The 23,827-nt window shown below is 37.9% G+C and overlaps 1 protein-coding gene across 2 annotated transcripts in view; it reads left to right on the forward strand.

Moving 5' to 3' along the window:
* Positions 1 to 5,389, forward strand: part of EGLN3 (egl-9 family hypoxia inducible factor 3) — a 44,628-nt gene extending 39,239 nt beyond the window's left edge. Inside the window, exon 5 of one of the 2 annotated variants that reach the window (XM_070755755.1) lies at positions 462 to 2,270. In XM_070755755.1, coding sequence (XP_070611856.1) covers positions 462 to 499 — 38 coding nt within the window. In that variant the 3' untranslated portion in view covers positions 500 to 2,270. Of the gene's footprint in view, positions 1 to 461 lie in introns of both variants that reach the window. The other variant, XM_070755764.1, reaches the window with a different exon arrangement.
* The last annotated feature ends 18,438 nt before the right edge of the window (positions 5,390 to 23,827 follow it).

Raw genomic sequence — 23,827 nt, forward strand, 5'->3', positions numbered from 1 at the left:
CGAAGGTTAGTTTGAATGTCGGGCACGCATGTGCGCGCACTTCCCATCCCCCTGCCAGCCCCCCCGGAACATTCAAAATAAGAAAAACCTTCATGGTCCTCCACAGAGAAGAAAGGAAGAGAGAGAAAGAGAAAACAAGAGAGGGAGACAGAGCCACAGACAGAGCGAGATAGAAAGTGAGAAAGAGAGAGAGAGAGAGAAAGAGGAGGGAGAGAAAGATAGCAAGAGAGAGAAAAACCATGGCATAGGCCATTCGCGAAGTTTGAACCCGCGAAAATCGAGGGAACACTGTATATTGTTTTTATAATTTTACATGTACAATTCTTCAACAAAAAATAGAAAAATAATCACAGAGCATATGAAATGTTAATGCTGATTAACTTTGTGCTGGGGCTGTGCATGAATTTGTTTATGTCTTTGTTGCTTTGCTATTTAACCATCTTTTCAATTATTCATTGCAGATGCAGGAAAGACAGAAGCAGTTCTCAGTGAAGACTGAATAACAAATGACTTGATACAGTTTTTGTATAATGATAATTTTTAAACTATTTGAAAGCAATAAGATCCAAAGATTACATGGTCTGTTTTTTTATGATTATTGGATATTCTTCAATGCACTATTTTTGACATTACCTAATGTTTGCATATTACCATGATGGTACTCATGACAGCTTCCAGTCTCTTCTGTTTGGCATAAGCATCCCTCTTCTCTTCTTGCCTTTGAATTGAAAAATACCACCAGAATGAAGAATATCACCAAGTCTCATACGATATCAAGTTGAAGATGGCAATATTAGTAATTTAAAAATAATACTAAACATTTGAAACAATTGGAGAAACCTGAGTCTATTTGCACTTTAGTTGCATTTTCTGGTTGAGTGGAAAGGAACTTTACGAAGGATCTTCACTGGCAGGTTGCAGATGAGCAACGCAAGCAAGCCAAGATGAAAACCAGAACTGCACACTCGTCAGGAGCCAAATTCATTGTGTCAGTGCAGAGCATTTGATGGTGTGCCTCATCATTTTGCTTACAGACTATTATTGGCTACTTTGGCCTGTCTCATTGCCAAATTGAAGCCTCTCACTTGCCATAAAATTGCCTGGATTTTATCCACATTGTTCAAGCCAAGCAACAGTAGTTCTATCACGTTGCCTTTTAGAGCCCCCAAATAGAAGTGGTAGCCATTGTGCACCTACTCGTAGTGTTCTTAAAAAAATAGTTCCTTTATGGGGTAGCTCTGGGAATTATTTTTTAATAATCTTTTAAAACTGTCTTGCAAAATAGCTAGCCAGCCTCACCAGCTCCTGCCCATTACAGACTTTGGGAAATGTTGATGGCAAGTTATGAGCAAGTATGCCAAGAAATCATCTAATCAAATTTCATTTTCATTTTAATATTTTTTTAACTGATCTTCCACTAGTCACATTTTGTGTGACAAAAACTGAACTCCAGCAATCGAGTGTATTGTTAAGATGGGCTTGATGACTAATTAGCTGTTGAAGAGACATAGAAAGCCATGCTAGCGGGCTCTTAACTGTTATACTTGGGAGCATTTGTAGTGGCCACTGAAAATGGCATATAAACTGGCATTTGATTGTTGTGTAAATTTCACATCTGTTATATAAATGGGGCTAAGATTGTACAAATGAATTTTGGACCTAATCACTGTTCTTTTGGAACTCGTAAGAAAGTGTGCTTTGAACTGTAGACTTAACAACTCAGTCTTAAGCAAAATAAATAATGTGTTAGATGGATATTCCAGTTACTATACATATGCAGTGCCATATAGCATGAATCTTGGATGCACTATGAAAATATTTAAGATAAGATTCATAGATCTGCACGAGGTCAGGATATAGGTTGCTATCATGATGTATTGTGTTGAGATTACAAATAGAGATATAAAATGTGGTCCCAAATGTCATTTTGCTACAGATAAATTCCAGCATTGAAGCCATGGGTTTTACAGAGAAATATTATGAAGCACATACTTCCTTCTAATGTCACTTTTTCAAAGAAAAGAACCTGTAATGAATAAACTTAGCAGCGAAGGCACTTAGACAAAAAGTAAAGTGTTTTGATCAAAATATGCAATGAATGAACGCAATGCAATTCTTTGAAGATAATTGTTCATTTCTCTGTAGTCTCTAACAATATTGAATATTGTGATGGAGACGTTATTTGTTTTTCCACTTGTCCATACTTTCCTCTGGGTTTCATTTTGATACTTCCTTTTCATTCCAATTAAACTTTTCAGTTGAGGTTTGGCTATTATGGCTTTAAAAAGGATGTTTAGTTCAATATCTCTTGTATTTCTGGAGACATGGATGACTTCCCCAAAACATGAGCCACAAAACAAGGCTAATATATTTAGGAATTGTGCAGACTAAGCCCAAATCCAAATGAAAGTATTTTTTCAGCAACACAGTATATATAATGCAATATAATTTCTAACAAAATGGCAATTGTTTACTTTAGGAAACAAGGCAGGGGTGAGTTCTAACTTACCTTGCCGCCAGTTCGCTTCCGCCGGTTCGCATCGGCCCATGCAGGCACAGTGGCAAAAAAATCCAAAACAATCCCTCCCCCCCCATGCCGATAACAAGATGATGATACATGCGCAATCCTGGAAACCCAGCTTCTGCGCATGCACAGAAGAAAAAAAACCCGGGAAAAATCCAAAAAAAACAAACCCAAGAAAGATGGTGGTGTCCACGGACCAGCATCAACAGAACCAGTTTCGTGACATCACCAGTGGTTTGCTTCCATAGAATCAGTATAAGCCAGAAGAACCCCACCTCTGAAACAAGGCTTGCTTTTGAACCTGAATTTTAAGTACTTTATGATGATTCCTTTTCTTCTTAAATATTCCTTTGAATGTTCCTCTTTGATCACATACTTTTATACATGGAGACTTTATCATGAGTTTTTCTTGTATAAAACATTTCAAAAAGAATGGTCATCTTAAATTTGACTTGTGCAAAATAGACTTAAAAACTAATTGCTTTCATTTCTGCTAGTGAGTGATTTCCCCACCCCTTTCTTGTGCAAAGAGCTCATAATTTGAAGGAAAATTGTGACTATATACATTTGCAGGAGGAGAATTGTATAGGCATCAAAGTGAGACTTTACAAACCAAGAGACAATAGTATTTTTTTTAAAGAACATGTAATGCATCCGGCAGCATCTTAAGGATTGATAGGGATTATAGTTTACCTCTCCTAGACTACAGTTGACTATAATAGATTTTTGTTCCTTTTTGGCTGCCCTAGACCACGATAGCCAACCTTCTAGAAATCACTTGAAAGAGTAGATGGGCATCAGCCCAAAGATGCTTATTTCTATTCTGTGTCAGAATGTTTAAGTCTCAAGAACAGAAAAAGATATCTGCTCCAAAGCTACTCAGTACACCTTATTGGGAAGAAAACAGTTGGATCATGAAGTGGAAGGCAATTTGAGCAAACTATAGAGGGTCAGGAAATGGGTAAGGCCTGCCTTGCCAGTTGCCAAGTCTACTCAATCATAACCTTAAAGGAATCCATTATCTTCTCAATGATGCATCCTTGAAGAGACATAGTAAAATATACTGCTCAAAAAAAATAAAGGAACCCTCAAATAACATCCTAGCTCTGAATGAATGAAATATTCGCATTTAATACCTTGTTCTGTGCAAAGTTGAGTGTGCACAACAGCATGTGAAATTGATTGTCAATCAGTGTTGCTTCCTAAGTGGACAGTTTGATTTCACAGAAATTTGATTTACTTGGAGTTATATTGTGTTGTTTAAGTGTTCCCTTTATTTTTTTGAGAAGTGTATATAGGAATTGCTAGGAATTCAGTACTTCATTACTAGGAACAAGTAGGAATGCAGACTACTATGTCTGAAAAACAAAGATCTGTTTGCCTACGACAGGAAACTTGTATAGCATCCTTCAGTCTCCTTTCATTTGGAGAAAACTCTTTGGTCCACAGAAGCCTCTCCAAAGGAAAAAAAGTACACACACACCTCATAAACCCTTAAATTTCTTTTTCAAGAAATAGGTATTTACATGTGACAAAATAAACTCCAATCAGACCTATTTTTTCATTCACCTATTTTTTTCCCAATGTTATGTTTAGTATTGCTCCCACCTTGCTGTAGGCACATATAATAGAGGATTCCTTCATAGTGACTGCTTATGTCTTGAAAGAGAAGAAGTTGGGTAACAATTTCTGCGTAACATCCTTTGTAAAAGGTATCAGGTTTTTTTTAAAATATTTGAGGGGAATAGTCTATCAATGATAGCTGAACCCTTCAACTGCCTAAACAATTTAGAACTTGAAGAGCTAGTGTGATCATCAATTGGCTGTGATTATAGTGGTAGTGAAATGTTATTTACCTATTTTATTACAATGTTTCATTCGTGTTTTATTTATGCAGAATGATTAACTTCCAGATTATTGCAAAAACATTTCTTTTTAATGGTTCTGAGTGCATTTTCAATAAGTAGTCTCTTAAGAAATTGTCATAGGGGAGCTCCGATGAAGTTATTGAATCAACAGGAGAAATGTTGATTTCGTTATTTATAGTTGAAAAGCCAAGGGTACTTGTATTGCCTTTTTCTTGTCATACATAACTCAAGGCACCTCTTGGCCATTGGGCTTCAAAAGTGTGCTTGGGAAAAAGTAAGGAGTGAAATAATTTCATTGCATTTATAAATGAATAAACAAACTATTATGACTATATAGTTTAAAGTCACATCTAGGGCTACTGTTCAAATCTACATTTCATGGAGTGGCAAGATAATTCTTTCGATCTACAAAAAGTTGTCACATTGCACCCATTGTTAAATTTCTAGGATTAGTTTAATAGTCAATTTAAATGCAATCCAATAATTATCACACCAGACTGAGTCCTGTACAAAGTTATTTTAAATAAACTCTATTTACTCTAGAAAGAAGTTGGGGAAAAGGTCAATTTCACCACCTTAATATGAAGAGTCCATTTGTATTTTTAAACCTAACACACATTTTGGAAATAATATAATGAAAAACATTTTATCTCTTCTGGAACTTATGGAAAAACAAAATTTAGAAATGTCATTTTTGAAAACAATAATAATACTATGTTCTATGCCTGTATGATTTCTTTTGATGTAACTGTTTTTACTGCTGCTTGCTATGGAAAGTGCATTAATTTGCTGCCAATTTTAAATCATATTATGTGACTGGCTCCCCAACAGTCTCTCAGGAGGGCAAACCTTTTGCCAGGCTACATGCTGGTCATTGTTGCTGGCAGGTGGGCTGGATACTGATCTATACTGTGGAATGTTTCCATCATATCCACATTTGTGTTTGTGTTATTTAAAAAAATGTAGAATGAAATAAAATCGTGCAGGACTCAATAAACCAAGCTGTGGATTTTATTTATTTCTATATGGGACATTACTGTATCAAGACTTTCTAAAATTTCAGGAAAAGTGCCTTTGAACTACTGTGATAGGCAATTTATTGTTTATTTCTAAATAACAATAGCACTTAGACTAATATACCACTTTATAGTGCTTTACAGCCTTCTCTAAGCAGTTTGCAGAGTCTGCATATTGCCCCCAACAATTTGGGTCCTCATTTTAGCCACCTTAGAAAGATCGAAGGCTTGAGTCAACCTTGAGCCTGGTGAGATTTGAACTGCCAGATTGCAAGTAGCCTGCAGTACTGCATGGTAACCACTGTGCCATTGTGGCTCAAATATCAAGATCAGCCACTCCCTTAAGTATTCTCAGCAACTTACAAGTGACAATAAAAATACAATAGACTTAATGTTACCATGCAGCAACTGTTGGAAGTTATGACAGTCCTGAAAAATAATTTGGGCTAACAAAGCACATATTTGCAATCTTTACAGCATTCCTCCAGTCACATAATTGCCATTGTGGTCAGTACATATTATTCTATGGCTGGCCTCTTTCCCACATCTTGAAGAGTTAGACATTTTGGAGAGTAAAGGATTACAAGAGACTAGGCAGGCACACAATGGGGAACAATCAGTTGATTGCCAGTGGCTTGGAACTGCCAGCATTACTGCATTCCTTCAATATGTGTTTCCCACTGTGCCTGCTTACTCTCTTGCAATCCCTTCCTGATGAATGAAGAAAGATTTAATGAGAAGTGCCAAAGACAACAGTAAGGAGACCTCGGGAGTAGAACAACCATTCCATTTTAATAGCCACTTTATTGGGATTGCTTAACGTAGGTTGTAATAGCTTATTTTAGTTATAATGTTTATATGCCATGTTTTCAGTGTTTTAATCCCAAAATGGGGACCGGGAGTCACTTCTCACAGTCACTCATGCCCTTATCACCTCGAGGTTTGATTACTGCAATGCTTTCTACATGGGGCTGCCTTTGAAGAGTGTTTGGAGACTGCAAATTGTGCAAAATGCAGTTGCACAAGCTATTGTGGGGCTCCCAAGATCTGCCCGCATTTCAACATCACTCCATGAGCTGCACTGGTTGCCAATTGGTCTCCGGGCATAATTCAAAGTGCTGGTTATGACCTACAAATCCCTACATGGCTTAGGACAAGATTATCTATGGGACCGTCTTTTGCCTCATGCACTCCAGCAACCGGTCAGGTCCCACAGAGTCTGCCTTCTCCAGGTCCCTTTGGCCAGACAATGTCGTCTGGTGGGACTTAGGGGGAAGAGCCTTCTCTGTGGTGGGCCCGGCCCTCTGGAATGAACTCCCCTTGGAGTTCATCTCCTCCCTCCTGGTCTTTGTCTCCAGCCGATGTTGTAAATGCTTGAATTGAATGAATGGGAATGACTGAATATGGGGATGTTACAATTTTATTAATAATTCTCTTTTAAACAATAATTAGATTTCTTTTTACATATTGTTTTCATTATGTTGTATGCCGCCCTGAGTCACTTTGAGAAGGGCAGCATAGAAATCAAATGAGCAAGTAAGTAAATAAATGAATAAAAAAATAAATAAATAAAATTAAATTAAAAATAATACGTCTACGGAGAGGGGGGGGCATACAAATCCAATAAATAAATAAATAAATAAATAAACAAATAAATAAATAAATAAAATAAAATAAGGAGCTGTCAATTTACCTAGAGAGCATCCGGTTGAATAAGTAAGATGTAAACACACAGCATTTTGATAGATGTAGTTATAGCGTCCCCTGACTGAGGAGTTACACACTCCTGCAGATTGTCTTCTATTTCTTACTTGCTTCACTTTGTGACAGAAGACAGAATAAGGATTCTCTTAGAGCAGAGGAGAAGCTGCAGACTATAAGAAATATTACACCAACTAAACTAAAAGATCTCAGTACAGCAATTCTCTCACGCTGACAACTCTAGTTAATGCCAATATCTTATTTGGTTCCTCTGCTGGGTTTCCACAGAGGTAAATCTCCTCAATACAGCTATGAGATAAGAGATTTTGGTCCTTGATCCTAGCCAAGGGGCTTTTATACAATAGATTCAGATTTCTCTAGAGGAAAATGAGAGATGAAAGTGATTAGTTTATCTGGGAGTTGTTACATCCAGAGAAATTTATGTGCAATTGGGATTAAGGAAGGGGGAGCATCATCCCATGGAGGGGATTAGCTCAAATTGAAGCAGCGCAATGATCACTCCTATACTGCTCTTTCTAGTGCAATTCTTGATATTGTCAGCTCTGGAAGTTTTGCACTGGAATACACTTAACAAAACTGGCACATGGAGCATACAAAGCGTAAACCATGGGAAGAATTAATTATTAGAAACAACAAAATAATTGAAAAAATATATTGAAAAGTTTATGTAACTAGAAATCTGAAAGCATAGCAAGATGTATTGGACAATGAGGTCACAAATGCACTGAATAACATCTGGAAGGGACCTTGGAGGTCTTTTCAGTCCAAACGCCTGCTTGCCCAAACAGAAAAGCCCTTGAAACTGATGGCATGTCCATCCAACCGCTTGCATCAACAATTATGCAACTATGTCAAAAATAAGAGTTGCTGTTGAATGGCCAAAAGAGTGCAAAACTTCGGTGTTTATTCCAGTCCCAAAGAAAGGTAACACATGTCCACTCCAATTATGGCACAATAGTTCTAATGTGACATGCAGAAAAACAAAAATCATGTAACAATGACTGGGTTCAATCATGAGAAGAGAGCTATCCAAGATAGAACCCAAATTAGAAGAGGAAGAGGCATGTAAATCTACATTACTAATATTTTTGGATCATGGAACAAGCACATACATTTAAGTGGTGTGTGTGTGTGTGTAATCAGCAATAGCAAAGTATTTTAATTGTGTTGAACCTGAAAAATAGAGGTACCTGTAAGCAATAGGCATTTCGCTTGATTCATTTAACACAAGCATTGTGCAACAATCAAGAAGCCACTGTCAAAACAACTTTTGGAGAGACAGAGTGGGACAAAGACAAAGTAAGAAATGTGAACTTTTTAAATTGAGATTTATGGATAATGCATTACAGACGAACGGATTTTGTAGCAAGTTCAACAATGGAAGAACAATCAAATTCTCACAGTGAAGGAATGAATTGTAAAAATGTCAGAATCTGCTGAGATAACAAAGTAACCTGTTTGATCAGAGAAAACAACAATATTTTTTTTTGAAAGACTGGAAATCTTATACAGTATAGACTTTTTCCAGAAGAAGAAAAAAAATGATACAATGATTTATGGGTTTGAAAATTTAAAAATGTGTTGATTAAGTGAAATCCTGAGGCGATTTGCAAAACATCTAAGAGAGAGGAAGGATTATAAGATTGTAATTATCTGATGAAGAGAATGTCAGAAGTCATATTTCATTACTTTAGTTTCTTTTTTCTATTCTGCATTACTTGTTCCCCCATTTTCTTTAAATCTGTCTTATGCTATATAAAATTTCTAATTTTGTCATAACATAAATAAGAAAGATGGGAAAAGTTAAGAGGCAGGATTGAATTCTGGACAGTTTTCAGGCATCTTAATTTAGTATAAATCTGAATAAAATTTGGTGGCAGAAATGTTAACAATCTAAGATAAGCAGATGGCACCATGTCACTCACAGTAAATGAAGTGGATGTAAAACAGATAAAGTAATATTCTAAAAGTCAAGGCAGAAAGTGAAACATTGAACTACATTTAAACATCAAGAATATGAAAGTAAAGATAATGGCTGTAGTGACATCAGGATAAAAATTGTGAACCAAAACAAAATAATTACTGTGTTTCCCTGAAAATAAGACCCTGTCTTATATTTTTTTTGAACACTGAAATAAGTGCTTGGCCTTACTGCCAGGCATTCAAAAACTTGATTGGGCTTATTTTCAGTGGATGTGTTATTTGGGAGAAAACAGGGTAGTTCAGGACTTTATTTTCCTTTGTTCCAAAACTGGCCAAACAGAAGTCCCTAAATTAAATGCAGAATTTCACTAGGATATATTGCAATTATCAACTGGAGAAGATCTGAAAACCAGTTTAATACCAAATGCAGAATGGTAAATGGTATTGTTTTTCATTTAATCGCCCATAGTTGTGGAAGTTGGATAATAAAAAACATTTTTAAAAACCCTAGATTCCTTGAAATTTTGGGTTTGGATGTGGCTATTGCATGTACATGCAAATTGGACAGCAAAAATAAGTTGCAAAATTTAGACATCAAGCCAGAAATATTACTGGAAGTTACGTTTACCAAACTAAGGTGATCTTATTTTGGTCATATCTTGCAATGAAATTCCTTAGAAAAATCAATTATGTTTGCAAATGAGGCTGGCAAATAATGTACAGTATAGATACCATCAGGCTAATATAGGCTTAATCCTGGAAACATTAAATGGAGTCATAAAACATTGAAAGAATGAAAAGAGCTGTAAAGTCTCTGCAAGTCAGAGACAAGTAGAGGGAGGGAGGGAAGGGGAGAGAGGGCGGGGAGAGATATCTTGGCCTAGTTCTCCTTCATCATCAAATGATTTACCAAATGGAATTAGGTAAATAAGCAGTTCTGCACTGGGTGTTTTCCTGTCTCTTACATTAACCATTCAGAGACACTGGATTTGCAATCTGCACACATCTGAAGAACAGGAGGTTGGAGAGGTCTATCTAGTATTTCCAGGAGGATCAACAAGTATTAGAGTAATTATAAGGTATCATGAGCAAACTTGCCAGGTGGCACATTTTGACTGGATGCTCAATCTTCCCTTTTCAGTCACAAAAGTCTGTGCACTGCACAATTCCAACAGAATTTAATGATGGTTTTAAGCAAGTGTAGACTTGATCTCTCTGGAGACAGTGCCTGGGAGAGTCTCATGTTGCTACTTCTAATTTATAACTTGAAATGATCAGATCTATTAAAATCATAGATATTTAGTAGTATCAACTTCAAAATGCTTCCTTAGAGCAGTTAAAAACAATTTTATCCCCCTTTTATTAAATTATCAAACAATGTTCTGATGAGAAAAGAACAGTAACATAATTTTAAATGTTTTTTTACTATTATTTATTTTAAAAAGTAAAGTAATCATTTTAACATTTTAAAATTATTTTTAAAATAACAACTGCAAATGTTACACACGTATTATGTTTTTAAGATGAAAGTTTACACCATGAAAGCTACCAGGGCCAGTCACACTCTCTCACCTCACAAGGTTCCTGTTGTGGGGAAAATAGGAGGTGTGTGTTGGATACAGTATGTTTGCCACCTTGAGTTATTTGTAAAAATAATAAAGTCATTTGTAAGAACAATAAATAAATAAGCAAGCAAATACTAAAATGGGGCATAGTGCTGACTGTGGAGTCTGTGCAGGCCAGGGGAGGAAGGCACTCACAAAAACTCATGTGACATGACCAGAAAGAATAATTGTTCTGCATCGGAGTGTCAAACCCGTGGCCTGCGGGCCAGATGCATCACACACTGGCCACACCCATGCCCAGTTTAGTGAAGTGGGGAAAAGTCATGATGCATCACCATTTGGGAAATAGCTAACAAAATGGATCACCAAAAACAAACGCAGACAGCAGAGACAAAGAGGTAAAAGGGTGGGAATTTTAAATAGACTCCACTCCCTTCAATCTTTCTTACCAATTTGTGTTCACTTGCCAACAAGATGGATGAAATACTTCTTTTAAACAGATGCAATTCTGATTTTCACAACGCATCTTCCCTATGCTTTACTGAAACCTGGCTAAATGAGGAAATTGATGGTATGCACATACCGGGGTTTCAGATACTTCGTGCAAACAGGATTGCAGAAATTCAATGGTGAAAAAAGTTCTACATTTAGACAACAAAAACAAATGCATGTACGTGTGGTATCTTGCTCAATAATAGTAATGTGAGAGGGATCTTGGAGCCCTAGTGGATAGCCATTTAAATATAAGCCAGCAGTGTGCAGCAGCTGCCAAAAAAGCCAACACAGTTCTAGGCTGCATACACAGAGGGATAGAATCAAGATCACATGAAGTGTTAATACCACTTTATAATGCCTTGCTAAGGCCACACTTGGAATACTGCATCTAGTTTTGGTCACCATGTTGTAAAAAAAGATGTGGAGACTCTAAAAAGAGTGCAGAGAAGAGCAATAAAGATGATGAGGGGATTGGAGGCAAAAACATGAACAACGGTTGCAGGACCTGAGTATGTCTAGTTTAATGAAAGGAAGGAGTAGGAGTGACATAATTACTTATGAGACCGCCTTCTGCCACATGAATCCCAGCGACTGGTTAGGTTCCACAGAGTTGGCCTTCTCCAGGTCCCGTGGACCAGACAATGTTGTCTGGCGGGGCCCAGGGGAAGAGCCTTCTTTGCGGCGGCCCTGGCCCTCTGGAATTAGCTCCCTCCAGAGATTCGCACTGCCCCCACTCCTCCCCTTTCACAAGAGTCTCATGACTCATTTATGTCGCCAGGCATGGGGCAATTAGATTAAGCTCCCTTCCCCTGTCTATGAGATGTAATGTGTGGTTGTGAATGAGTTGGTTGACTGATTTCAATATATATGGGATTTTTAGTAGTAATTTTAATTAATTAGATTTGTTGTCGTGCTGTTTTTTGTATTCTGTGAACCACCCCAAGTTTTCGGAGAAGGGCGGCATACAAATCTAAATGATGATGATGATGATGATGATGATGATGATGATGATGATGTATGGAAAATCAGAAACTGAGATACAGTCACTAACCAGACTGACCCAATTCTGAAGCATAACACACCAGACATCCTGATTGTGGAGAAAAAGAAAATATGGATCATCGACATCGCAATCCCAGGAGACAGCAGAATTGAGGAGAAGCAGCTAGAGAAATTAGTGAAATACGAAGATCTAAAAATCGAGCTGCAACAACTCTGGCATAAGCCAGTGAAAGTGGTCCCAGTGGTACTTGGCACGCTGGGCGCAGTGCCAAAGGATCTCAGTAGACATTTGAAAACCATCGGAATTGACAAAATCTCCATCTGTCAATTGCAAAAGGCCGCTTTACTGGGATCGGCAAACATAATTTGCCGCTACATCACGCAGTCCTAGGTGCTTGGGAAGCGCCCAAGTGGTGATGAAATATGAAATCCAGCATGATGATCTCGTTTGCTGTGTTGTATTGAAATAATAATAATAATAATAATAATAATAATAATAATAATAATAATAATAATAATAATAATAATGGCAGTGTTCCAATATCATCTCGGGGGCTGCCACAAAGAGCATGGAGTCAAGCTGTTCCCCAAAGCACCTGAGCCATGACAAGAAGCAATGGGTGGAAACTAAGCAAGGAGAGAACCAATCTAGAATGAAGGAGAAATTTCCTGACAATTAAAACAATTAATCAATGGAACAACTTGCCTCCAGAAGTTGTGAGTGCTCCAATACAGAAGATATTGGATAATCATTTGTATGAAGTGGTGTAGGGTTTCCTGCCTAAGCAGGGGGTTGGACTAGAAGACCTCCAAGGTCCCTTTCAACTCTGTTATTCTGTTTTCTGTGTTGCTTTGGAAGCTTTGAAGTAAGAAGAAATATATTCATTATCTACATTGCAACACATTATGGATTGGGGTGAACAAGTATAGAAGCTTAATGCAGACTTGTCCTCTTGACATTCCAGTCAGCTGCTGAAATGAATTCTACCTTCACCTATATTTCTCATTTCAGCACTAAAACCTTTTGACTCTATGCTGGAATCCTTAAATAGCGCCTTCAGATATTTATACCTAAATTATCTCAAGGTATCCTTATTTTTGTCTTGAGAAATAAAAATAAACAGAAGACCTTTTTATTACCTTTCTTTCCACACAACAAAAGCCAAGAGGATGAGGCCAAAAAGCTACAGCAATACTGCTCCCTCAGTAGGCAGCCATTCTATATCCTAATTAGAGGTAGCAATAGCAAATTATTCACAAAGCAAGATGCAAACAATGGCAGTTAGTAATTTATGAGATCACTTTTCATTGTTAATAAAAGGGAGTTTTTAATGTTTTGTTCTTTGTGAATTCTAATTAAAATACTTGGCCATGTTTTTATTCTATCCTCATTGATATCTATACTAAAATTACTTCCTTGGGAGTATTCTTCCGCACACTTTTTTCTGGCACTGAGGAAGTTGTTCCCATTTAATTTCCTTAATTTCAACTTTTTTATATGGCTAACTTTGAAAATGCTATAATTTCAAGTCTCATCCAATCTAATAATACTTCTTTAAGCCTCAGGATAGAATTAGATATTTACTGCTATGCTTAATCTTAATTTTATAAACAGGAAAAAAAATTCTCCACAGATGTCCTAAGCATTTCAGGGGAATGATAACCAAAAATAATAATAAAAGAGAATATCCAAGGATTGGAGTGGGGCCTGCCTACATTGATTTGAATTTGGAAACAAGGGCTGGTTATATAGGCAGATGCAGTCACCAATAAAGTCCTTTATTGCACTGCTAAATCATGACAGCCAGGCCTCCAGGGCTGTTGGTAAACTTCCACTCCACTTTCCCCCACAAATCCACCACCCACAGTCAATGGAACTCAGTCCCACCAGCTTTGTGGACTCTGTAAGTTTACTATTCACCAGAACCAAGACCCCAAATAGAAAGAAAGTCTAAGCCCACAAACCAGGTGCAGAGTTTGCAAAACAAGGTCCATAAGCCACAATCCAGAGTCAGTGTCCACAAAGCTACATATGCAAATCCAAAGACACACCCTTCCTGGCTTGTTATATTACCCCAAATCCTTGTGAAGAGGGGGGTGCAGTCTCCTCAAAAGCATCATTGCCCACCTCCTCTGAGCTTCTCTCCAGTTCATTCTTTGTGCCTGGAGATCAAGTGAGGGAGGCAGCTGTTCCTTGTTAGAGGGGATCTGTTGACTCTTATCACAGCTGTCCATCTGCAGCCGATCCTCTACATTCATGAAGACAGGCAGCTCTCCATCTGGTCAACCACTTCCTCCAATTCTGGAGGATCCTGAGACAACACTGACCTCAGTCTCTGGACAGTCCTGATATTCCAGAGAAATCATGTCATTCTTATCCAATGATCCCAGTTTCTCCCCATCCTCTTCCTCCAAACCAGGATCCAACAGGGTTATGACACTTGGAGGTTTCTCACCTCCCATAATCCACTGGGCTGCTCTTCTGTCAGATACCTCTAGATGTGGAGGCTAGCTAGCTACCACCTTCGCTGGCTTCAAAAAAGTTTGAACCAATTAGTGGAAACCAAGGGAGACAATGTGTTGATAGTAAGGTGGCTGCCTCTGAAGGCCATCCTCTAGGAGATTAGTGGGCTGCCTTTGAATGCAACTGGTCAGTCATTGCAAGAAAAAACTCCTGGACCAAATGGGCAGGGTTCCATCAGGCCAGTGTTTAAGTTTTTATGATTTGAATCTTCTTGAAACTTCTGTTTGTTGCTGTCGCTTATCAGGAAAACACAAAGTCTGTAGAACTGAGGTCAATTTAAGATGACACGTGGGCTGAGAATGAAAGGAAGACAATGTCATGGAGGCATTGTGGAATAATGATATAGCCAGGAGATCAGAGGTGGGTTCCGACCAGGAAAATTATTACTGTACTGAGAATGATAATGGAAGATACTTTCAGTGAAAACTAAATAGAAAAATATGTTACACTATAATTATGATTTGCTAAATTAGAAATGATATATTTGTAAAATGAAAGGAATGATATAATGTTTAAGCGTAGAAAGAAGATATAATTTTAACTCTTAATAATAACCTTTTCCCGTTACTTGTCTTATAAAATGTAGGTACAACACTTAAACAAACAATTATATTGTACTGTCCTATTGTTTTTAATGTTTATATAATAAAAAACTATTTAAAATAATAATAATAATAATAATAATAATAATAATAATAATAATAATAATAATAACCTTTCCCTCTGTATTGTTATTGTTATAATTAGATTTAAGGTATGATATGAACTAATACGTTTTTTCCTTGTTGTATGAAGATGAGTAAATTTGGAACTTTCCTCATAAAGGGCAATTATATTAAAATGAGGGTTTAAAAAACATGAATGAGATAAGTAAGAATATAAGAAATGGAATGAAACATAGCATATTTTTAGTAGAAAAAAGCAAATAGCCAAGGGAAATTCTTGATAGCTTACAGCAGTGATTTTCAACCTTTTTTGAGCCGCGGCACATTTTTTTACATTTACAAAATCCTGGGGCACACCACCAACCAAAATGACACCCTAAGACACTTCTCTCTTTTTCCAACCCTGTCTCCTCCCCTCCTCTGTGTGTGTGTGTGTATACACACACTATGAACCATTTCCAAAAACAGGTGAGGGCTTGGGTTTTTTTCTCTCTTATTCTTTGGGTGCTTTTTATCATATGCTTTAAATCAAGAGTCACTTCTCTCTCTCCTTTGTTTCTCTCTCTTTCCTCTCATTCTCTGTCTCAATCATTTTCTCATTTCTCTTTTTTCCTTCCCTCTCTCTCCCTTCCTCTCCTTTTCTCTCTCTCTTTCCCTCTTTCTTTCTCTCTTGCTTTCTTTTCTCTCTCTTTTGCTCTCTCTCTTGCTTTCTTTCTCTCACTCTTTCTTTCTCTCTTTTCTTTCTCTCTCTTGCTTTCTCTCTCACTCTTTCTCTCTCTCTTGCTTTCTTTCTCTCTCTTTCTCTCTCTCTCTCAGCAAAAAGTTGTGAGACCGAAACCTGAGCTTCCTTCTTCGCGGCACACCTGACCATGTCCCGCAGCACACTAGTGTGCCACGGCACACTGGTTGAAAAACACTGGCTTACAGTATTTTGAACCCAAATGAGAACAGAAAACAATCTTTGAAATCCAGATGACAAAATTAGAAAAGAAGGTAGCACAAGATCAATGGTGTATACCAAACAAAACAGATAAAAAAATTAAGAATTTTGATTAAGAATTTGGCAATTGATACTATATTGTATTGTATTCTAATTTGAAGGTATGTGGATTTGTATTTCTGTAAGGTGCAGAGGGGGAAAAAAAAATCTACCCACCCCCACCCTCCCAAAAAAGGGGTGGGTTCCTACCATTGCGGTCTGATGAGGTAGTGTGGCAATGGCCTACCAATTGCATAATTTGCGTGCTACAGCTCCGGTGTTGTCTTGCTGGTCCATGTGTCATCATTTTTTTAAAAAAACTAATTTTTGGCTTTGTTTTGCTTTTACTCAAGCGTGGAAGAAAAATTGCATGAGGGGACGCTCACCCACATGCGATTTATGGCAATTTTTTGCTTCGATGCATGCGCTGAAGCAAAGTTGTACAAGGGGACGCTCGCATGTGCACAATTTTTGGCGATTTTTGTTTTTGCGCATAGGTGGAAGCAAAATCATGCAAGGCACATGCAAAATGTCATGGTGCACAGGCAACGCACAGGTATGGAGGTAAGAGGAATCTATTCCTGCAGGAGATGCATGACCCATAGTAAGATAGTAAGGAAGGACCCTTTGAGTGCTATCACACTATGAGAAAGCTGAGCTTCTGATCTGGAGACATCTCTGGATTCTATCATACCCAGCAGTGGGCTACACTAAATTGCCAGCATGATTTTGCTTCTGCACCTGTGGAAAATTGAGCGTGGAGCTGCAGGTGCACCCGTGTTTCAGTGAATTTTTTTTGCTTCCGTGCATGCCGAAACACGGGCGCACCTGTGGCTCCGTGCACAATTTTGCTACCTCCACAGGTGCAGAAGCAAAATCATGCTGGCCCTACAAACACTTACGAGCCGCGGCGGCCAGCACAATTTAGCATTCCAGCTAGCAGCCCACTGTTGATCATATCCTGCAGGATATCTGACCCCAGTTTATTGCAAATAATCACAAATACTGTGGCTTATCTTTTTATTTTTATACATATATAATAAACCAAACAACAAATAAACAAAACCCCCCCAATAAAATAAGTATAAGCCCCGAGTCTACAGAAAGGGGCAGCATACAAATCTAATAAATAAATAAATAAATAAATAACATAACATAACATAACATATAAATACAACATTTGTGAAACAAAAGTTTCCCCACTTCTTTTTTGAATGTTCGATCAGAGAATTTTCCCTTGTCACTAAATATTCTTTTATTTGACGTATTGCTTTGCTTAAATTTTAATTATATCTCCATTGTTCTTTTCTTTAGCCAATCGTAAAAATTTCCCCATATCTTATAATAATCGGAGTCTTCTTTTCCCTCTAATTTTTTAGACATCCTATCCATCTCTGCACAGTCTAGCATTTTTTTTTATTATTATTGTACTTTCTTCTGGTGTTTTATCTGTTTTCCATTGCTGGGCATATGCTATTTTAGCAGCTGTTAGTATGTGAATGGCTAAATATCTTACCTCTTTTTTCATTTTTTTTGTTGAAAATGCCCAATAAATATAATTCTGTTTTTTTTTTAAATTCTCCCTTTGTTATTTCTTTTAGCCAATCTGTTTTCTTATTCCAATAGTTTTGTGGCTTATCAGTATAGGAGCAATATAATGCCTAAGCTTGTTTCCCACCCTTTGTTTTCCTATTGGGGGAGGAAATCCTTCCTATATAGAGACTGATTCCCAATCTGCCCCTTAAACCCATGGATTTAGAAAGGCCAAAGTGGAAGGACATCCTGAGTCAAAAGGCGTGTTTTACCCTCATTTGCATGGTAAAGGGCCCATCTGTAGCCCTGCCTGACCTACCTATTAGTTTCAGCCCTAACAGCATTATGCTATGGTTTGTCACCGCCTGAAAATTGAGAAATAAATTGCTCACGTTTCAGAAGCTCTGGCATCTTCTATCATACTTTCTTCCCCCCCCCCCAAAAAAAAGTTCAAAAGCTGTTTAATAATTGGCAAAGGAAAAAGCTTAACTGACTTAAGCCCATCCTTTAGAGAGTTTTCGAAAGCTCACTGCAAACACTTCTGCTTCAAAGCTTCTGCTTCTTTATCTATGAGAAGCTAAACATTGGATAATTCTTTAATTAGTTCCCAACAAGATGCTTTCTCTGCAGCACAGGATCACAACAGGGTAATTATGTCCTTAGTTTTAAAACAAGTGTCAATACAAATGGTTTTCGGGCTTCCTCATTTTCCTCCCTCCACACTTTCCCCTTCCCTTGGCCTGCTTTTCCTTTAATTACCAAGCTGACAGCCACAAAGAGGAATTTACCAACGTACTCTGGGTAGAGAACAAGCTTGTGCAAAAAGGCAATTGCAAGATACTTCTTTGATTAAAAATACCTGAAGAGGCTGATTTAGGGTGCAGAGAATTGGAAACAGAGGGATTATTCAGCATTTCCTTTCTCCCTTCACCTCATATCTCCTTTTCCTACAAGTCTTTTCAGCCTCCTCATTTATGTGAATGGGCTCTAATATATTTTACTCAAATATAACCTTTATAACCTTCATTGTGTATCATTGTGCATTGGACTAAATGAATGAATGAATGAATGAATGAATGAATGAATGAATGAATGAATAAATAAATAAATAAATAAATAATGTTACACACACACCTTCCCTCTCCCCCCCCCCAAACCTCCTTGGGGATTGTGGGATTGTAGAGAAAAATGTATTTTATGTAAAATGACCAGATTTTAAGATTGGGAAAAAGGGACACCATTTTTTGGGGGGAGGGGGGGAAGTTTAGCCAAAAACAATTAGCAAAAAATTTCTCTCTATATCTATCTATCTGTCTGTCTGTCTGTCTGTCTGTCTGTCTGTCTGTCTGTCTGTCTATCTCTTCCTCCCTCCCTTTCTGTCTATTTCTCTTTCTTTCTCTCTCCCTCCCTTTTTTCCTCTTCCTTCCTTCCTTCCTTCCTCTTTCTTTCTTTCTTTCTTTCTCTCTCTCTCTCTCTCCGTCCCCCCCCCCTCTCTCTTCCTTCCTCCCTCTATCTGTCTTTCTCTTTCCCTCCTTCCCTCCCTCTTTCTTTCTCTCTATCTCTTCCTCCCATTCTCTTTCTCTTTCTCACTCCCTTTCTTTCTCTTTCTCTCTTCCTCTCTGTTCTCTCTCTCTTTCTCTCTCTTCCCTGCCCCAATGGTGCCTGGGTGGAGGCGAAAGCGGGAGAGGAGGTGGAAGGGTGAAGCTGGTCCAAAGGCTCAGCAGGTGCTTCCCTTCTCCCGCGGAGTCTCTGCCCAGTGGACCTGGACAGCCCCCTGACCCGCCCTCCAAGTTCCTCCGCTGCTCTTTCAAACCCTCTGCCTGGTCTGGTTTCAGTTTCTATGGCTACTAAATTAATTTCCAAAACAGAACACTACAACAAAAGAATAATCATAGAAGCCATCGAGATAGAAAAACATCCCCAAAATATGAACAAGCGGGATGATACCTCCCGCCTACCAGACATCTGGAAACCAGCCCTCAAACATATCCCAGCCATAGAAACTGAAACCAGACTCAGAACACACATTGCAAAACAATCAAGTAGCCTGCAAGCTCCAACTACTCAGGATATCACACCTAATCCACAACCATTAACTAATCAGCATACCTCAGTTACATCAACGACCCCAGGTGTTACCCCACTGACTGACCAGGAAGTTTGTACACAGCAGGCAATTGCTGAGCCATCAAACCACACCCAGCCACCAGTATTTATAGAAGGAAGGCAGCTCAGGTCTCGCTGTGTTCGCCCTAGAACAAGGACAGAAACACCAGCCTGAATATGACAAGTGGGACCTCGTCGAAATGTCGCCAGAAATTTCCAAATCCTACATGGGAAGAAATCCGAATATGCCAAGACCATCTTATATATATACACACACACATACACACACATTTATTTATTTATTTATTTATTTATTTATTTCTTTGATTTGTATGCCGCCCCTCTCCGTAGACTCATAGACTATATTTAATAATGTCAAACAGCAAAACAAATAAATAATTAAAAACAATAGATTTCATAAAATTTAAAATAGGTGAAACTTTCAGATTATTTTCCTAAACCATTTAGGATTTTAAAAGTAAGATCAGTATTGATGTGAATGATGTGAATGTGAAAGTAAATAGAGTGTCAATATATGTAATTTTGAACTATACAACAATCTTCCATTTTGATAAATAGGCTATCATTTTGAGAGATGAATTCTGTGCTACAGCAAGGTTTCCGAAAAATGTAAGGACATTTTTATAACATATAACAATCCAATTTATGTTTCCATGTAAGCTGACAACAAAAAATCCAAAGGATTTCCAAATCACATGGATTACAATGGTTTTTACTGAGAATAATGATTCTAGAAACATTCACAAGATACTAGTATATTCAATAAGAATGCCCATTAAGATCAGTTTTTCAGACTTGACAACATATTCACAATGCTCTTATTTTTTTCAGAATTAAAAATTAAGACCTGGAATTAGTTCTTGGAATATGATTTTTTTAAATCTTTGGGTAACCACCACAAGTATATTGACACAAATATATACATGTCTTAATAATGTGTTATTCCTGAAACTCCAAGTATCACTGATGACATTTCTTTTCACCTGGACCTGCAGAAAAGAATCTCTCATTATTCCATCATGACCTCATCAATTCCCATCACACCATCAATCTTAGACTTGATCTATATATAGATGTCACAGTGAAACAGCACAATAGACATATAAACCTACATTACACTGGAAAATCACAAACTACCTTGCATATCTACATGATTAAAGCTTCTGTCCAAAACATGCCTCCAAATCTATTACTGATAACTAGGTTTTATGCTCCAAGTACATTTTTTCCTTGACAGAAATGCTCAACTGATGGAATTAAGGCAGCCACCTAAGACACTTAACTATCCTACAAGATCAAATAGACAAACTAATAGGACATTTTAAATATATGACCACAAAAACAGAATAACAAAACCATGCTTGCCACCCCAGGGGTGGGCTACTGCTTGGACGGGGGGGGGGGGATACAGTAGGGTAGCGAAATGGAGCTCCACCCCAGAGCACCCAATTTGCACTGAAAGATATTGAAAGAAAATGCAAGGCATCCTGCATAAGCCAAGCCCACAGTATAGTAGTAAAAATTTTGGTAGCCCTTCACTGTTGCCACCTTTGCCAAAACTCAGCTAAAATGCATCATTAATATGCTACAATCCATAATGGACAAAGACACTGTATTTTCTCAAGCCTGGGGTGACAGGTCCATATTTGCATACAGACAACCCCATAACCTGAAGCAGATGCTCACAAGCAACAATAAACAATATAATGATATTGAAATGAGAACCAAACCCTGCTAAGAGCCTAGATTTCTACTTTATCCTCACATTTGCACCAACAGTACCTTATAGGGCCCCAATAAATATAACACAAGATTAAAAGTGATTTCACAATTCTTCTCCTCTATTTTAATATCTATGCCCTTCTGGATTCCACATAGGACAGAGGGGACAAGCATTTTATGCAAAAATTAAAGGATTCAGGTTTGACATCAGGACTCAAAGTACAAAGTACCATCAAAGCATTTCAATCTCGCAGGACACTATATGGCAGGTTTCAAAGTAACCCCCCGGGAAAACAAAACGCTAACAGTATCTTTAAATGGAAGATTGCTGAACTCACGTACATCACAAGATTTCAGCCCATCTCAAAAGATCTCCATAAACACGGTGGGTTTTTAACTGTTAAGGTTATATCAGTGGTAACCAGTCTCTCACGTAACCAGTATCACCATTTATTTATTATTTATAAAATGTATTGGCCGCCCATCTTATCATAAGCTAACTCTGGGTGGCTTACAATCATAAATATACATCTACATTAAAACATAAATAAATTAAACCCAAAGATTAAAATCTAAGGACTTGGGGGGGGGGGCGCAGAGAGCCAGAATCTGGAGAGGTGAAATCTGCTGTTATTTAATCAACCGGCTCCACTGTGCTATTCCCCCATTGGAGACCCAGGTCACCCTTACAAAAGAATTGCAGGGTTTATTTATTTTATTTTATTTATTTATTTTGTCCAATACACAATACATTGAAGAGGATAGACATTAGGTATTATATATAAAGAAAAGAAATAAAAGATATATAAAGAAAAGAAATAAAAGGAGAAGATATATGAAAGGAAGAAAAGATATATAATATATGAGATAAGGAGAGACAATTGGACAGGGGACGAAAGGCACACTGCACTTATGTACGCCCCTTACTGACCTCTAAGGAACCTGGAGAGATCAATCGTGGATAGTCTAAGGGAGAAATGTTGGGGGTTAGGGGTTGACACTACTGAGTCCCGTAATGAGTTCCACGCTTCGACAACTCGATTGCTAAAGTCATATTTTTTACAGTCAAGCTTGGAGCGATTAATATGAAGTTTGAATTTGTTGCGTGCTCTTGTGTTGTTGCGGTTGAAGCTGAAGTAGCCATTGACAGGCAGGACGTTGCAACATATGATTTTGTGGGCAATACTTAGATCGTGTTTTAGGCGTCATAGTTCTAAGCTTTCTAGGCCCAGGATTGAAAGTCTAGTCTCGTAGGGTATTCTGTTTTGAGTGGAGGAGTGAAGGGTTCTTCTGGTGAAGTATCTTTGTGGGTCTTAGCATCCTAGCTAGGAAGGATATCAAACCCTGGAGTGAGATCCCCCATATTGGAGGTGGTGGGCAATGTTCTAGAGGGTAGGCAGGAACAACAACAGAGAAGGCCCTCCTTCTGCACCCCACCAGTTGGAATAATCGGGATGACAAGAGCCATAGAAGGCCTCCCCTGCCAGCACACGTGGAGTATACAATGTCTGCATAGCCCTCCTGTCTTCCTCTTTCTCCTCTACCTCAATTTAAATCCTGCATATCAGTTTGTTTATTTGTTTGTTTGTTTGTTTAGTCTAATACATAATGTAGGTTTTAGAGGATATAATCATAGTAAAATACATCAATAGAAGAATAGAAGAAAAAAGACATTACAAATAATATAGAAGAAATAATCATTGGGAATAATAGAGTTCATATTCATGAAGCTAGTAGAAACATAAGAGAGACATGCTGGTGATTCCTACTGACCTCTTAGGAATCTGGAGTGGTCAACAGTGGACAGTCTAAGGGTAAAATTTTGGGGATTATGGGATGACATTACAGAGTCTGGTAAAAAGTTCCATGCTTCGACTTCTCAATTACTAAAGTTGTATTTTTTGCAGTCAGGTTTCGAGCGGTTTACATTAAGTTTGAATCTGTTGTGTGCTCGTGTGTTGTTGTGGTTGAAGCTGAAGTAGTCGTTGACGGGGAGGACATTGTAGCATATGATCTTGTGAGCGCTGCATAGATCATATTTAAGGCATTGTAGTTCTAAGCTTTCTAGATCCAGGATTGTAAGTCTAGTCTTGTAGGTTATTTGGTTTCGAGTGGAGGAGTGAAGTATCTTTGGACATTTTTGAGGGTGTTAATGTCTGAGA

The sequence above is a fragment of the Erythrolamprus reginae genome, chromosome 1, assembly GCF_031021105.1.
Source record: "Erythrolamprus reginae isolate rEryReg1 chromosome 1, rEryReg1.hap1, whole genome shotgun sequence".
NCBI lineage: Eukaryota > Metazoa > Chordata > Lepidosauria > Squamata > Dipsadidae > Erythrolamprus > Erythrolamprus reginae.